At 46.6% G+C, this 13,018-nt stretch overlaps 1 protein-coding gene across 1 annotated transcript in view; it reads right to left on the bottom strand.

The window, feature by feature from the left end:
- The window catches only part of POLE (DNA polymerase epsilon, catalytic subunit), a 54,867-nt gene that overhangs the window by 36,862 nt on the left and 4,987 nt on the right, over positions 1-13,018 (bottom strand). The window contains exons 4-19 of the mRNA XM_052654834.1: positions 12,850-12,894; positions 12,604-12,696; positions 12,142-12,296; positions 9,871-10,012; positions 9,664-9,744; positions 8,845-8,952; positions 8,424-8,534; positions 8,077-8,162; positions 7,787-7,906; positions 5,873-6,005; positions 5,668-5,781; positions 5,348-5,560; positions 4,980-5,087; positions 415-543; positions 237-339; positions 6-152 (exon numbers count right to left, since the gene is read on the bottom strand). Of these exons, the coding sequence (XP_052510794.1) occupies positions 6-152; positions 237-339; positions 415-543; positions 4,980-5,087; positions 5,348-5,560; positions 5,668-5,781; positions 5,873-6,005; positions 7,787-7,906; positions 8,077-8,162; positions 8,424-8,534; positions 8,845-8,952; positions 9,664-9,744; positions 9,871-10,012; positions 12,142-12,296; positions 12,604-12,696; positions 12,850-12,894 (1,888 nt within the window). The remainder of the gene's footprint in view (positions 1-5; positions 153-236; positions 340-414; positions 544-4,979; positions 5,088-5,347; positions 5,561-5,667; positions 5,782-5,872; positions 6,006-7,786; positions 7,907-8,076; positions 8,163-8,423; positions 8,535-8,844; positions 8,953-9,663; positions 9,745-9,870; positions 10,013-12,141; positions 12,297-12,603; positions 12,697-12,849; positions 12,895-13,018) is intronic.

The following is a 13,018-nucleotide window of genomic DNA, read 5'->3' as shown; positions in this document are numbered from 1 at the left end:
CTCACCTGCCAGCCTCCGCTTCTCATATTTAGCCTGCTCCTCACGGGACAGCTCGTGAAAGGCCCGGGCTGGGCCCTCAGGGGTCAAGGGAGGGAACTTCTCTGACTCCAGTTGGTGCTGGATCCGATGATACTCACTGCGACTGGCTGGCACTAGAAGGAGTGATGGGAAGAGAGGATGTGACAGAGACCCGCCCACCCGCTTCCTGCTGAGCAGCCCCCAGGGCCGACACTCACTGAACTCTCCCCTCCACTGCCAGGCCATCTTCCTCTGGCAGTTCGCTCCAGGCTTGTTGAAGTCACAGGCTGCGCAGGTGGCCTCGTCCACCATGGCAGAGGGCTGTGAGGGGACAGGAAGAGAGCAATTAGGGTTTAGGCAGAAAGAGCTTGATTCTGATATGAGAATGTGTCTCACCTGCAGGCGGTTTGTCAAGATGATGTTGGGGTACATGGCCCCCACGTCCAGGTGGTAGATGAGAGGACACTCAATTCGGTTAGGAACATCTTTCAGGGAGGTGAGCTTGGTCTTAATCTGATCACACACCTACAGAGAAAGTGGAAAGAAGTGAAGGCTGGTGACCAAGATGGAAACTGGAGATTGTACAGAGTAACAGAGAAAACACCATGGGTCCCAAATGGACGACAGACAACAGGCACCAACACACCAGACCCTGGAGGTACAGGACAGAGCACCGCAGCACGGGAAGCAGCAGTCTCCGCCCCAAGAGAACTCTGGGGTCAGGAGAGAAATGTGTAATATGCGGCCTCATATGGCACAGCCCATCTGCTAGCGAGTAGGGAGACCCGCTGGATTACCAACAGCCACACTTCCTGGGGGCCCCGAGTACCCCCACAGTGCAGGCAAGTGACACACCATCAATGTCCCTGCAATTCCTCATCTGACGGATGAGAAGTTTCAAGTTAGTATGGACCCTCTGAGACCAAACACCATGCTCTCAACTGTGATACTAGATGGTTTCCAGCATTACTTTATAAACCAATGAATCAGATTCTGTTTCCAGCCAAGGCTCTTAGCTTAAAAAACCTCTTGACACCAAACACATGGAAATCCTACATGAAATATGAAAACTATCCCTGTGAATGCAGATGTAAGCTTCTAAGTTATTCCCAGAGAACAAACGTGATGAGGAGACTCAACATCAGAGCAGTGAGTTGACTCAATGGTGTCTGGCAGAGGCTGGGCCCTGTGTTGGGATCCCCAAGACCACCCCTAGGTTTGGTGACTCACAGGGAAAAGACACAGAGCTCAATGAGCAAAGGGCAAAGGCGCTTGGGGGAAAGTCGGAAGGAGCCCAGATTCAAGCTGAGATGAGCTTCATTCTTCCAGCAACAAACTGTGATAACACATGAGAAGTGCTGTGAAAAGTACTGTCCCCCAGGGAAGCTCATGGAGACCCAGTGCCCAGAGTTCTTATAGGGGGCTGATCATGTAGGCAACTCTGCCTGCCTGGACCAAAGCCCAGACTCCAGAAAGGAAAGAAGGCACTTAGCACAAACCACACTGTTTGCACAAACAACCTGAGCACGAGTGAGTGAGCCATTCTTACTAGAGGAAGGTGAGAAACCTCTTGAAGCCCGAGTTCCCGGACCCTGGCTGCGGGCAGGCAGGCAGCAGGCCTCTCTGAGGTTCGCGGCCTCAGGCCTGTGCCGTGAGCTCTGACCTCACATTTCTCATGCTGCCTCAAGGAGGGACAGGCTACACACAACCAAAGGGAGATAAAATGCAGAGCCCCAAATAAAGGCAGGCCTCTCAAAGGCCGCCTCCATAAAAGAATAAACTATAGCAAGTTTGCTCACCATGTCTATTTTGGACTCTGGGCAAAGAAAACATTTTCCCTGAGCGTTTATCATAACAGGCACTAACAGGTCTCCACTGGCTCTGGGGCTCTTCAGCCAAGGAACCAGGTAAGAAGGGGCATTGGGCCCATGTTACTTTTGGGGAACCAGGAAGAAACTGTCAAACTACCAACAGCCCTCCTGCTGAAGAGGAGTTCAGATTCCAAAATTGCAGAGCGACAGGACTTCCCTAGATGTCCAGTGGTTAAGACTGCGCTTCCAATGCAGGGGGTGGTGTGTGTTCGATCCGTGGTAAGGGAACTAAGCTTCCACAGGCCACGCAGCACATTCAGAAAGGAAAAAAAAGTCTCAAAATTGTAAAGCATGGGGAAAAAAAACCATACCATGACTGAGAGCAGACACAGTGGGAGAAGAACCCTAAGAACATAAGAGAATAAACCTCCCAGAGTAAACATGGTAAAATCAGGCTAATTAGAGATAAGTGAACAGTCCTTGTAATAACCTATAATGTGAAAGAATCTGAAAAAGAATATATGTGTGTACACACACACACACACACACACACACACACACACACACAGGCTTCCCTGGTGGTTCTTGAATTCACCTGCCAATTCAGGAGACACAAGAAATACTTCCTGATCCCTGGGTCAGGAAGATCCCCTGGAGAAGGAAATGGCAACCGAACTCCAATATTCTTGCCTGGGAAATTTCATGGACAGAGGACCCAGGCAGGCTACAAGTCCACGGGGTGTGAAGAGTCGGACCTAACTTAGTGATTAAACAACAGGAACAAGAATATATATACATGGAATTCCCTGGTGGCCTAGTGGTTAGGACTCTGTGCTTCACTGTAGGGGGAATGCATCTGATCCCCGGTTAGGGAACTAAGATCCTGCAAGCTACGTGGCACAGCCAAAAAAAGGGGGGAAAAGAAAGAATATACATGTGTGTGTATTTTAAAAACCGGAATCACTTTGCTGTATACCTGAAACATTATAAATCAGTATACTTCAATAAAAAGTTTTTAAATATAAAACACAGGAAGAGAAAGCCCACTATAAAGAAATAAATAAAGCATATTTGAAAAAGAACCAATAGAGAGCTTCTAGAAATAAAAATATTGTCATAAAACACAAAAACAGTCACTGAAACTAAAAAAGGCTAAACAGGCTTCTGATAGTCATACACTTTTCTCTCCCAAATGTAACACTTAAATGAGAACATTGGATATGTACTTATTTGATAAGTTCATTTTGTCCAAAACTTATGCAACAATAAGAAATACAACATTAAAACTTGAGAATTACTGTACTTAGGAGTTATTCTGAGAAAAGTTGGCTTAAAAAAAAAAAAAACACCTTTAGATCTGGGGTCAGCAAACCTCTGTGAAGGACCAGATAATAAATATTTCAGGTTTTGTGGCTATGGTCTACTTTTTCTTTTAAAATATTTAAAAAATATGAAAACCATTCTTAGCTTGCTGACTGTACAAAAACAGCCCTTCTGTACTACAGCTTGCCAACCTCTGGACATTCAAAGTATAAATTGGAAAACATCTAAATTACACAAAAATCAACCAGAAGAAAAAAAGGAGTATCTATCAAGTAGAACAGGAAATACCAGAAAGATAATACTGTTTCTAACTGAATTTTAAGCAAATGAACCATTCGGAGAGTAATTCCCCCATCCTTCTCTGTGCTAGGGCATGCTCTGAAATGCTGCTTGGAGAGGGAAGATGAGACGACAGTAGTGGGAAGGCTGGGATGATGGGATGACACCTGGACAGGCCAGATGCCGCTGTGTGCCCCCAGCTAGCACCTCCCACCAGCTATCACACTACTGCTGAGATGGTCACTCAGGAACAAAAGGTGAACCTGCTACTCTTTCCCTAAAGACCCTAGGCCACCCTACAGAGAACAATTTCAGGGACTTTGGATGACCATCTGTCATCTAGAGAAAGTCCACGTCCAAATTCACTACGGTGTCTGGGGTCCCTCCAATTAGCACACCTTCAGCCCACTTCTCACTCATTTCATTGGTTCATAGACTTAAAAGTAGTATCTTTGGGGAATTCCTTGGCGGCCCAGTGGTTATGACTCAGAGCTTTCACTGCCAGGGGCCTGGGTCCGATCCCTGGTTGGGGAACTAAGATCCCACAGGCCTCACGTCAAGGCCAAAAAAGCAGTATCTTTGTTTTGCTCAAGTTGCTCTTTAACTCCTATTTGTCATTCAGCCTACACTCTCTTCCCAAGTTGGTTCATGGAAAGTTCCCAAAGCATATGATAGCTGTAGCTGACAAGAGCTGCACAGAACTTTGTACTATGCAGAGCACATGCACACGTTCTTGTTTGAACTTTGCCTGGTGAATATGTTACATTTCTTGAAATCAATCCTAGAACTGTTAAGAGCTGCAAACCACTCGAGTAGCTGAATATGCTGAAGCAGGGCCTGATAGAGACCCAAGATGCACCACATCCAAAGGAATAAGACCAGCAAAGCAGGTGGTGCCTGGTGCCTCTGGTCATGTGACACACTTTGCAAATGGTGCTTTCTAACTACTATGTGAAGGACTTTGCAGTTACGATATTCTACCCTGTAATTTATAGGAACTCCTATCGTCATTTTTTTTAACTTTCCTGGTGGCTCAGACGGTTAAGCGTCTGTCTACAATGTGGGAGACCCGGGTTCGATCCCTCGGTCGGGAAGGTCCCTGGAGAAGGAAATGGCTATCCACTCCAGTACTATTGCCTGGAAAATCCCATGGACAGAGGAGCATGGTAGGCTACAGTCCATGGGGTCGTTTTTAAAGTCCATAGACAGAAAGAAAGTAAAAACCTCCAATGGCTCCTTGCCGCCTACAAGACATAGTTGTATCTACCCTTCACTTGCCTTCCTCTCCCACGTCAGCCCACCACTGTGTTCTGAAAGCCATTGCCTCCTCTGTGAAATTCTCCTGAACACAAAGTCGAGTCCCTCACTGCGCCAATACGCTGTCCTGTCCTAACTACACGAGACCAGGCCCCGTGTCCTGTCTCGGCAACCAAGTATTATCACGCAGTAGGTGCACAATGAATAGGCCACTGAAAGAAGCCACTCTGCAAGGCAGGGCATGTAAACAGACTGCTCTCCCCACGCCACTCCCCCGAGCCTATGCATCACCTCTTGGAAGTTGATGACCTGCTCCATGGGCACTTTCTCCTCTTCCTCGATGGCGTGACGCATGGTTTTCTCCACCCGCTGCAGCAGGAAGTCAAAGGCAGCAGGATTCTAACACAAAAAACCAAGAGAGGATGTGAGAAAGACAGGAAAATGGCCCCACACCACGTAACCTACTTCAGGTGGGACTCTACTAAGAGAACACTCCAAAAGGAGCAGCAACCTGAAGGGTAGGCCAGACAAAGGACAGCTGGTGAGGGGTCCATGGGTGAGAAGGGGGCGAGGGTTTTATTTCAGCCCTTGTGGCTGGGTCCCTCCTGGGTCCTCCCACAGCACTGGCGGGACGAGGCCCTGCCTTAGGAGTGGCGCACCATCCGGAACCGGCAGGGGATGTCGCTGCGGAACACGCCCGACTCCAGGGCTTCTACGTGGCCACCCACATAGGTCTCAGCATCCAGCACGTGGCCATCATCTGTCAGCTTGTTGAACTCCTGCTCCTGCTTGTTGGGGAAGACGATGTTGGCATGGAAGGCCTGCACCATTAGCAAGGCCTCGCACAGTGTCCCAGAGCCTTTCCGCAGCACCTACAGGGAAATATCAGGCTGTGAGCCAAATACAGAAATCAACGGCTGCACCTGCATCAGCTGCCTGGGACCACCCTGTCAGGCAGCGGGCCAGGACAGGCACTGACCTCATCGGGCTCCATGGGGATGATGGTACACAGGGCGAATATAAACGGGTGGACATATTTCATGTACAGGTAGTATGTGGCCACTGCATCCGACACCGAGTAGGTGGCCAGAGTCTGAGGAGAAGACATCAGACAGTAAGGTCAGTGAGGGGTCCAGAGGCCGCCATCCCCAGCAGAAGGTGACTCAGCGAGGCAGCACACGTGCCTGGGGCTGCTCAGTGGCCATCCGGCACATGTCTTCGGGGTCCAGTTCCACTGGGTCGTAGCCCAGCTTGGCTTTGGCTGCTGCCTTGAGGTTGTGGCTGCCCACGGGCAGGTAACTATCCCTCTTTACCCACCTGGAAAGGAGAAGAAAAGCAAAAGCCAGAGATAATTCTGAGATGAAGCCCAGGAACCTGTGAGATGTGGCGAAGCTGGACACTCTATAGGAAGATGCAGGGTCCTGACAGGTACTCCAAGATCTCACGTGGTGCAGGCCCCTTGCGAAAAGCTTTCACCTGGACCCAGTCAACTTCACAGAGAAACCCACAAACACAAGGAGACGACACAGCTGGTCCTTCCAGTCCTTGCGAGGCCTTCTTCTCACACTCACGGAGAAATAAAAAGGGGACCAGGCAGGAACCTGCTATCTGAACTTCTAGATTCCTCCACAGCTTATTCGCTACAGGTGCTGCCAGGCTCTGCCTTGCTCTCCCTGCCCCTCACACCCTGCTGTCAAACTCCCGTCCTCTTCTTACACAAGCCCTCTGTATAAAAACACTCGAGGCCCCCTCGTGCCATCTCCACTTCTTCCTTCCTCACAACTCAGCCCCACGACAGACACCACTATATCTCTAGGACTTATAACTTCGTACTGGCAGCATCCATTCTCACCGTCTGTGGCCTCTCTGCTCTGTGGGCCGTTCTCCCCCTCAGAAACGCCCTGCTAAGGATCCCCAGGATTGCCGCCTCCACTGAGGAACCCCACCTCTCCTCTTAAAAAAAAAAAAGGTATTTATTTGACTGTGTAGGGTCTTAGCTGCAGCCATGAGCGATCTTCAATCTTCACTGTAGTATGTGGGATCTTTTTTAAAAATCATTTTTCTGGCTGCACTGGGTCTTGGGTGCTGCGCGTGGGCTTTCTCTAATTGTGGCGAGCAAGGGCTACTCTTGGTTCCAGTGGCTTCTCTTGCGATAGAGCATGGTCTCCAGGTCTGTGGGTGCAGTAGTTGTGAAGTATGGGCTTACTTGCCCCTTGGCACGTACAATCTTCCCAGAGCAGAGATCAAACCCATGTGGCTTGCATCAGCAGGAAGACTCTTAGCCACTGAAACACCAGGAAAGTCCCTATTTCTCTTCTTGAGAATCCATCAACTATCAAGTTTTTTGCTCTTATCACCGAGCCCCACAGTCTCCAGATCCTCCATGTGGATGGAGCTCCCAGGTCTGCTTTTATTCTGAACCTGAACTCTGCCCTATTTCTCCAGGAGCCCAGCCCAAGTCCTGAGAACCAGAATTTCCTAATGCCTCTTGCACCTGTCCCCATATCTATAGATCCCCAAGTCCTCGATTCTCAGATATCTCAAGACCAGCCCTCTCTTCACTCCTCTTCATGTTGCAATCCGCCTGCCCCTTCAATCCATGCACCATAATACCAGGGGTAAGGAGAAAAATTCATTAAGCTTTAAATGTGTCAGTGGCTCCCCATGACCACCAAGAAAAAACCAACCTCCTCACTGGGCACAGGAAGCCCAGAAGACCTTTTTCTCCAGCCTTCCTTCTCAGCACTCTGGGCCACCTCACACGCTTATCCTGAGTCTGGACACCCCAGCCTATCTGGACACCATGCTTGTCCTTTAAGAGAGCCTGGCTGCCACATTCCAATCTGATGTGGGGAAGCCAAGGCCTCTCTGTGACCTCCCATAGCACCAGACCTCACTCTACCAGGTCCTTCTTTCTCATCTGGTTTCTATACCCTGGGGACCAGCCAGCAGCCACTGTCCTCTCAGGTGACAGGAGCTACTTCTCGGCAGCTTCTGTAAGAAGGTATGGAAAGGAGCAGTGTGTATAAGGGAGTCTCACTTACAGAAAGCCCTCATGAGACACTGCGATGAGCCACCACGTGAGCTGCAGGGCCTACCTGAGACAGTCCATGTGGATACACTGGGGTGATTTGTACTCCCCCTGGCTGTCCTTCTGGAACCCTATCTCCTGGTACATGCTCAGTCCATGGACTGCTGCTCTGGCCTCCACAAATGGCCTAAGGACGAGAGGACAGAAAAGCATGTGGGACAGTGAGTCTCTAATTTCCACAGGGGCCAGACTACCCCAGTGGACACTTCATACCATCTCCTCTTAAACAGGGTGAGCAGCTCACCCGTGCTACCAAGTGGTGTTTCTCCCGTCTCTTCCTCCCCCTTTCTGACTCACCAGTCAAAAAAGTCCCCATTATAGGTGACCATGATGGTGGGTTTGGCCTCCTGGATGTGTTCAAACCATCTTTGGATTAGATGAACCTGAATTTAACAAATTTTGGCAGTCAAAGGGTTACTTTACTCTTCCTCAAGTGATTTTAATACCTCTCCAAAGCTGAGGAATAACAACTTCACATGACCCCTTTATTTCCATCCTAACTTTATGTGATCGAGGACCAACCATTGGGGATTGAGCCCAGCTGCTATTATGATTAAACAAATGCTGAGATCTGAGAGGATCACCATGCTTGCCTCCTCTTCCTATTCCCAAACATCAGGCACTTTCCCAAGTGGCATCTCTACCTCATCAGGCTCATTGAAGACACAGAAGGGTCCTTCATATTCTGGCTTGGGGGTGAATTCGAAATCTTCTATATCTTCTGAGACAATCTCCCTGTTGGTGATGAGGTAGCCCTGGGAAGTTCATTAGCAGTCAGTAAGACACACCTCCCACATGCAGCCTGGAGACTTTTGCTACAAAACCTTTGCAGCAACTTGAAACACCATCGCTTTCCCAAAAAAGACAGGCTACTTAGTCCTAAGATTTGCCTGGAGGGTAGAGAGTCACTAGATGCCAGAATAGCTAGCTTGTTCACTTGTGCGGAGTCCATTCTCTCATTAGTCACCAAACAAATACTAACCACGGGTGGGCACTGTTCAGGTTTGGAGACCAGACTTGGTTCCGGTTCACAGAGAGCTCACATTCCAGAAGGCACCCACTCACCTGACCATCAATCATATAGGAAATCATCATAATCTGGTCGGTCTCAGCATCTGGAAACTTGAGGGGCAGTTTGGTTGTCTCAATGTCAAATGCTAAAACCACGGGGTCCTGAAGGGACAAAATGTAGCATTAAGTTGGCCAAGAACCAAGCTGAGCTCTGGAGACCCTGGTGGTTCTCTTGACACCCATGACACCTCCACCTCTACTGCCAGTTACTAAAAGCAAGCGTTGAGCTGCTGTGGGGAAAGGTCCAGGAAAAAGCAGGACAGGCATCTTGGGGTGGACTGATCTACCATGATGATATGAAAACTTGAACATACAAGATATGGCTGGAGCCACTGTTCACAGGAAAAGTCTAGAATTACAGAACACTTGAGTCTCTAGACACCTTAAAATGAATCACCTCATTTTGACCTTTATGACAACTTTGACAGGAGACTATGATACAGAACTGACAATCTCATCTTAGATGTGAGAAAACAGTATAGACTATCCCACAATCAGAAAGCTGTTCCTGAACCAGTTTTGAATCCATTTTTCAACATAACATGCTGAAACCATGCTCTTAACCATCAAAAATGGAAGTCAAGGCTTTCCCTCCAATGTTCAGATCCAGCTTAGCTCAAATACTAACAGCACACGATGATAATACATGTGCAAGGTCAGAAACTGATTAAAAAAAAACCCAATTATTTCAAAATTCTTTTAAGTATTTGAGGAAAAAGAAGCAAACCAATTGCAAAATCAAATTCACCTTTCACCTTTCTCGCCAGAAACAACTGGAAAGTTTAGGATGGAGGAAATGCGAGCAGTACTTACCGGTCGTTCAACGAGGTCATCGCGGCGGGCAATTTCCACTGGAAAGGCACTTCCTCGGTACCGGACATTGTACCAGTGAGCCTGAAGGACATGTGGTGCATTAACCGGAAACTTCTACACCTGCCCAGGGAAGTCTACTCTATGGATCTATCCTTCAATATTACCTCCTGGCTGTCAGTAGCTACCCCCATGCAACAGCCCACTCACCACGTGGATCTTCAGGTCGATGGAGAGACGGATGTGGTAAGGCACATCATACTCTCGCATGTCCACAATGTTGTCCATCTGGTCGGCAATCTTCTTAGACGTTTCCTCTTCATCAATAATTACACTGCCCCCTTGCAGAACACTGCAAAATAAAGAGAGCAGCTTTTTCAACTATACTCTGCTAGGAGCTGAAGCAGGGAAAGGCCAGAGTCCAAACAATGTAAACACAAAGGTTTACAAGGTGGCTGAGATGATCAGGACAGGCCCTTCATAAGGAACGACCTTGGATGACCCCCATCCGACCAAGTAGCAGGCCACAGACACAAGGAAGTTCAGTACACTTAGGACATGCATTTTATTGGATGTAAGTTCCACCCCAATTAAAAGAGCAAAGAAGAAAGGAGACTATTACTCGGAATGCATATCTACGGACGTGACCCACCTTCACTGAGGTTATTTCTTCATCAAGAAAACAAAGACGACAGGAACAGGCCCACCCAGCACAAGTCATAAAGTAACATGCTCACAAGCTCTTAGCATGGTGAAGTGACTGGTAAACAGTAACTATTTCTGCATCATAATTATTCTTACCATATCTAAGTGGGAATCACTGTCACTAGAATATTCACTCCAATATTAGTCCACTAAGCTTCCAAATACTGAATGGACTATTAAGGGGGAGAAAAAGGCAATGAGTTTTAGAGAAGGCTCAGGCCTCTGGGGACTCAGTCTCGAGATAAACTTGCAGTATTCTGAAAAATCATTAATGAGCCACTGGGCAGGGGGTGCTGATGCAGAAACATCCAGGGTCCCAAACTGATCTACTTTTGCCAGAGGTTACGATTAGCTCTCTTCTAAAATCCTCATAAATTTCTGCATGTCTTTTAGTTGATTTACAATGTTGTGTTAATTTCTGCTATACAGCAAAATGATTCAGTTATATACATAAACACATTCTTTTAAAAATCGTTTTCCATTATCATTTCTCACAGGATGCTGAATACAGTTTCCTGTATTATACAGTAGGACCCTGTTGTTTATCCATCCTATATATAATCGTTAGCATCTGCTAACCCCAAACTCTCAATCCACTCTTGCCCCATGGCAACCGCAAGTCTGTTCTCTTATGTCTGCGAGGTTATTTTTGTTTCATAGATAAGTTTATTTGTCAAATTTTAGATTCCACATATTAAGTGTTATCACATGGTATTTGTCTTTTTCTGACTTACTTCACTTAGTATGACAATCTCTAAGTCCACCCAGGCTGCTGCCAATGGCATTATTTCATTCTTTTTTATGGCCGAGTAGTATTCCACTGTATATATGAACCCCACCTTTATCCATTCATCTGCTGATGGACATTTAGGTTGTTTCTAGGTCTTAGTTATTGTGAACAGTGCTGCTATGAACACAGGGGTGAATGTATCTTTTTGAATTATAGTTTTATTTGGATATATGCCCAGGTGTAGGATTGCTGGATCATATGGCAACTCTATTTTTAGTTTTTGGAGGAACCTCCATATTGTTCTCCACAGTGGCTGGACCAATTTACATTCCTACCAATAATGTAGGAGCATTGCCTTTTCTCACACCTCTAGTGTTTGTCATTTGCAGACTTTTTAACGACGACCAGTGTGAGGTGGTACTTCATTATAGTTCCGATTTGCATTTCTCTAACATTTAGAAATGTTGTGCATCTCTTCATGTGCCTGCTGGCCATCTGGTATGTTGAAGTCATCATAACTTTTAATTAGCCAAGATTTCTTCTTAATCTCTTACCCTGTTGCTTACTACTGTTGATGTTTAAATATTTAACAAATAGTGTTTGTTGTCCTTTATTTAAATTTCTCTGTATAATAACCAGGGTTCTCTGGAGACGATGTGCTACATAAATCTAGATATTTAATAAAATTTGCAGACATCTTAACGCTTTCTAAAAACCATGAAATCAGACTCTGTTATGATGGTGGGATTAGAAATCTAAAATGCCTTTATTGTTACAGAAACTCAGTTTGAAGCCAAATCTATCCCCATGTAAGAAAGAAGGGACAGCTGAACTACAACCTGGGAATCCACCATTAATTTAACACAAAGGGAACATGTAAGAAAGTCTAACTAATTGCTCAAAAGTGTTTTGCACTGAACAAAGCCAATCATTAAGGTAACTTTATTGCTGAGTTTTCCCATATCCTATTCATCTTGTAAACTTAGAAAAAATGGGAAAAGTCCTATGGACCAACTGGCTGCTTTGCTTATGTGAATGAAGCTTACCTGGAGAGCATAGTTGTGTAGGCATCACTGGCATGACCCTGCTCCTTGTTTTTCTTCACAGCTGGGGAGATCTCCTTCCTCACTTTGACGAGGTCCTCCACGGTGTTGAAGGACAGCTTAATGTAATTTCGTTTCAAACCAACCAAGTGATTTGGCTACAGAGTGAAGAGATGGTGTTCATGAGTTCAAGAGAAAAAAAAACTACGTTGGAGAGATAAAATAAGGGGAGAACGAGTCAACAGTACATAAATGAGTTGAAGAGCTGGAAACTCCAAAGCAACTTCTTCAACTCTGCATGTGGCACCAAAGATGCCACTAGAGTTTTTGAGGAGGAGGCAGGGACAGTCATGAAAATCCATCATCTATACTGCCCCACAGGTACTAAACATGTCCTCCCCATCTCACCCCACGGACAGAGCAGACCCAGCTTAATTTACCCAGAAAGGGCTGGGTGATACTCACCAAGTCCAGATCCTCCTTAGGGACAGTCTCTACTTTGGCAACTTTACCCTGAAACTTCTTAGAAAGAAAAGACGAAACTTCTCGCTCACAACCCTAAATCAGGATCAGAATGAAAAGACAACCCATTAGTAAAATCTACTTCCTTCCTTGCCTGTTTCTCTAGAAGCCTCTTTATTTCCAGTTTTGACTCTCCCCACAAAACGAAGCTCAGGTCACTTGACCTAATGCCATAAACGACAGACCTACCTTTCTGGTCGCAATGTAGAAATATGGCTTGTAGGGCAAGGCCACCTGTAAGAATCACAGCCCATGTGGGGTGACGACAAAGGAAAAAGGAGAAAAATGAAGATAGGCTGTTTTTATTATACCTGTGAGCAGCCTAGATTCAGTGCATCATTGACCTGGACATATCTTA

This window comes from Budorcas taxicolor, chromosome 17 (assembly GCF_023091745.1).
Source record: "Budorcas taxicolor isolate Tak-1 chromosome 17, Takin1.1, whole genome shotgun sequence".
Taxonomy (NCBI): Eukaryota; Metazoa; Chordata; class Mammalia; order Artiodactyla; family Bovidae; genus Budorcas; species Budorcas taxicolor.
The sequence above is the reverse complement of the archived record's forward strand: the minus strand, read 5'-3'. Positions and strand labels throughout refer to the sequence as shown.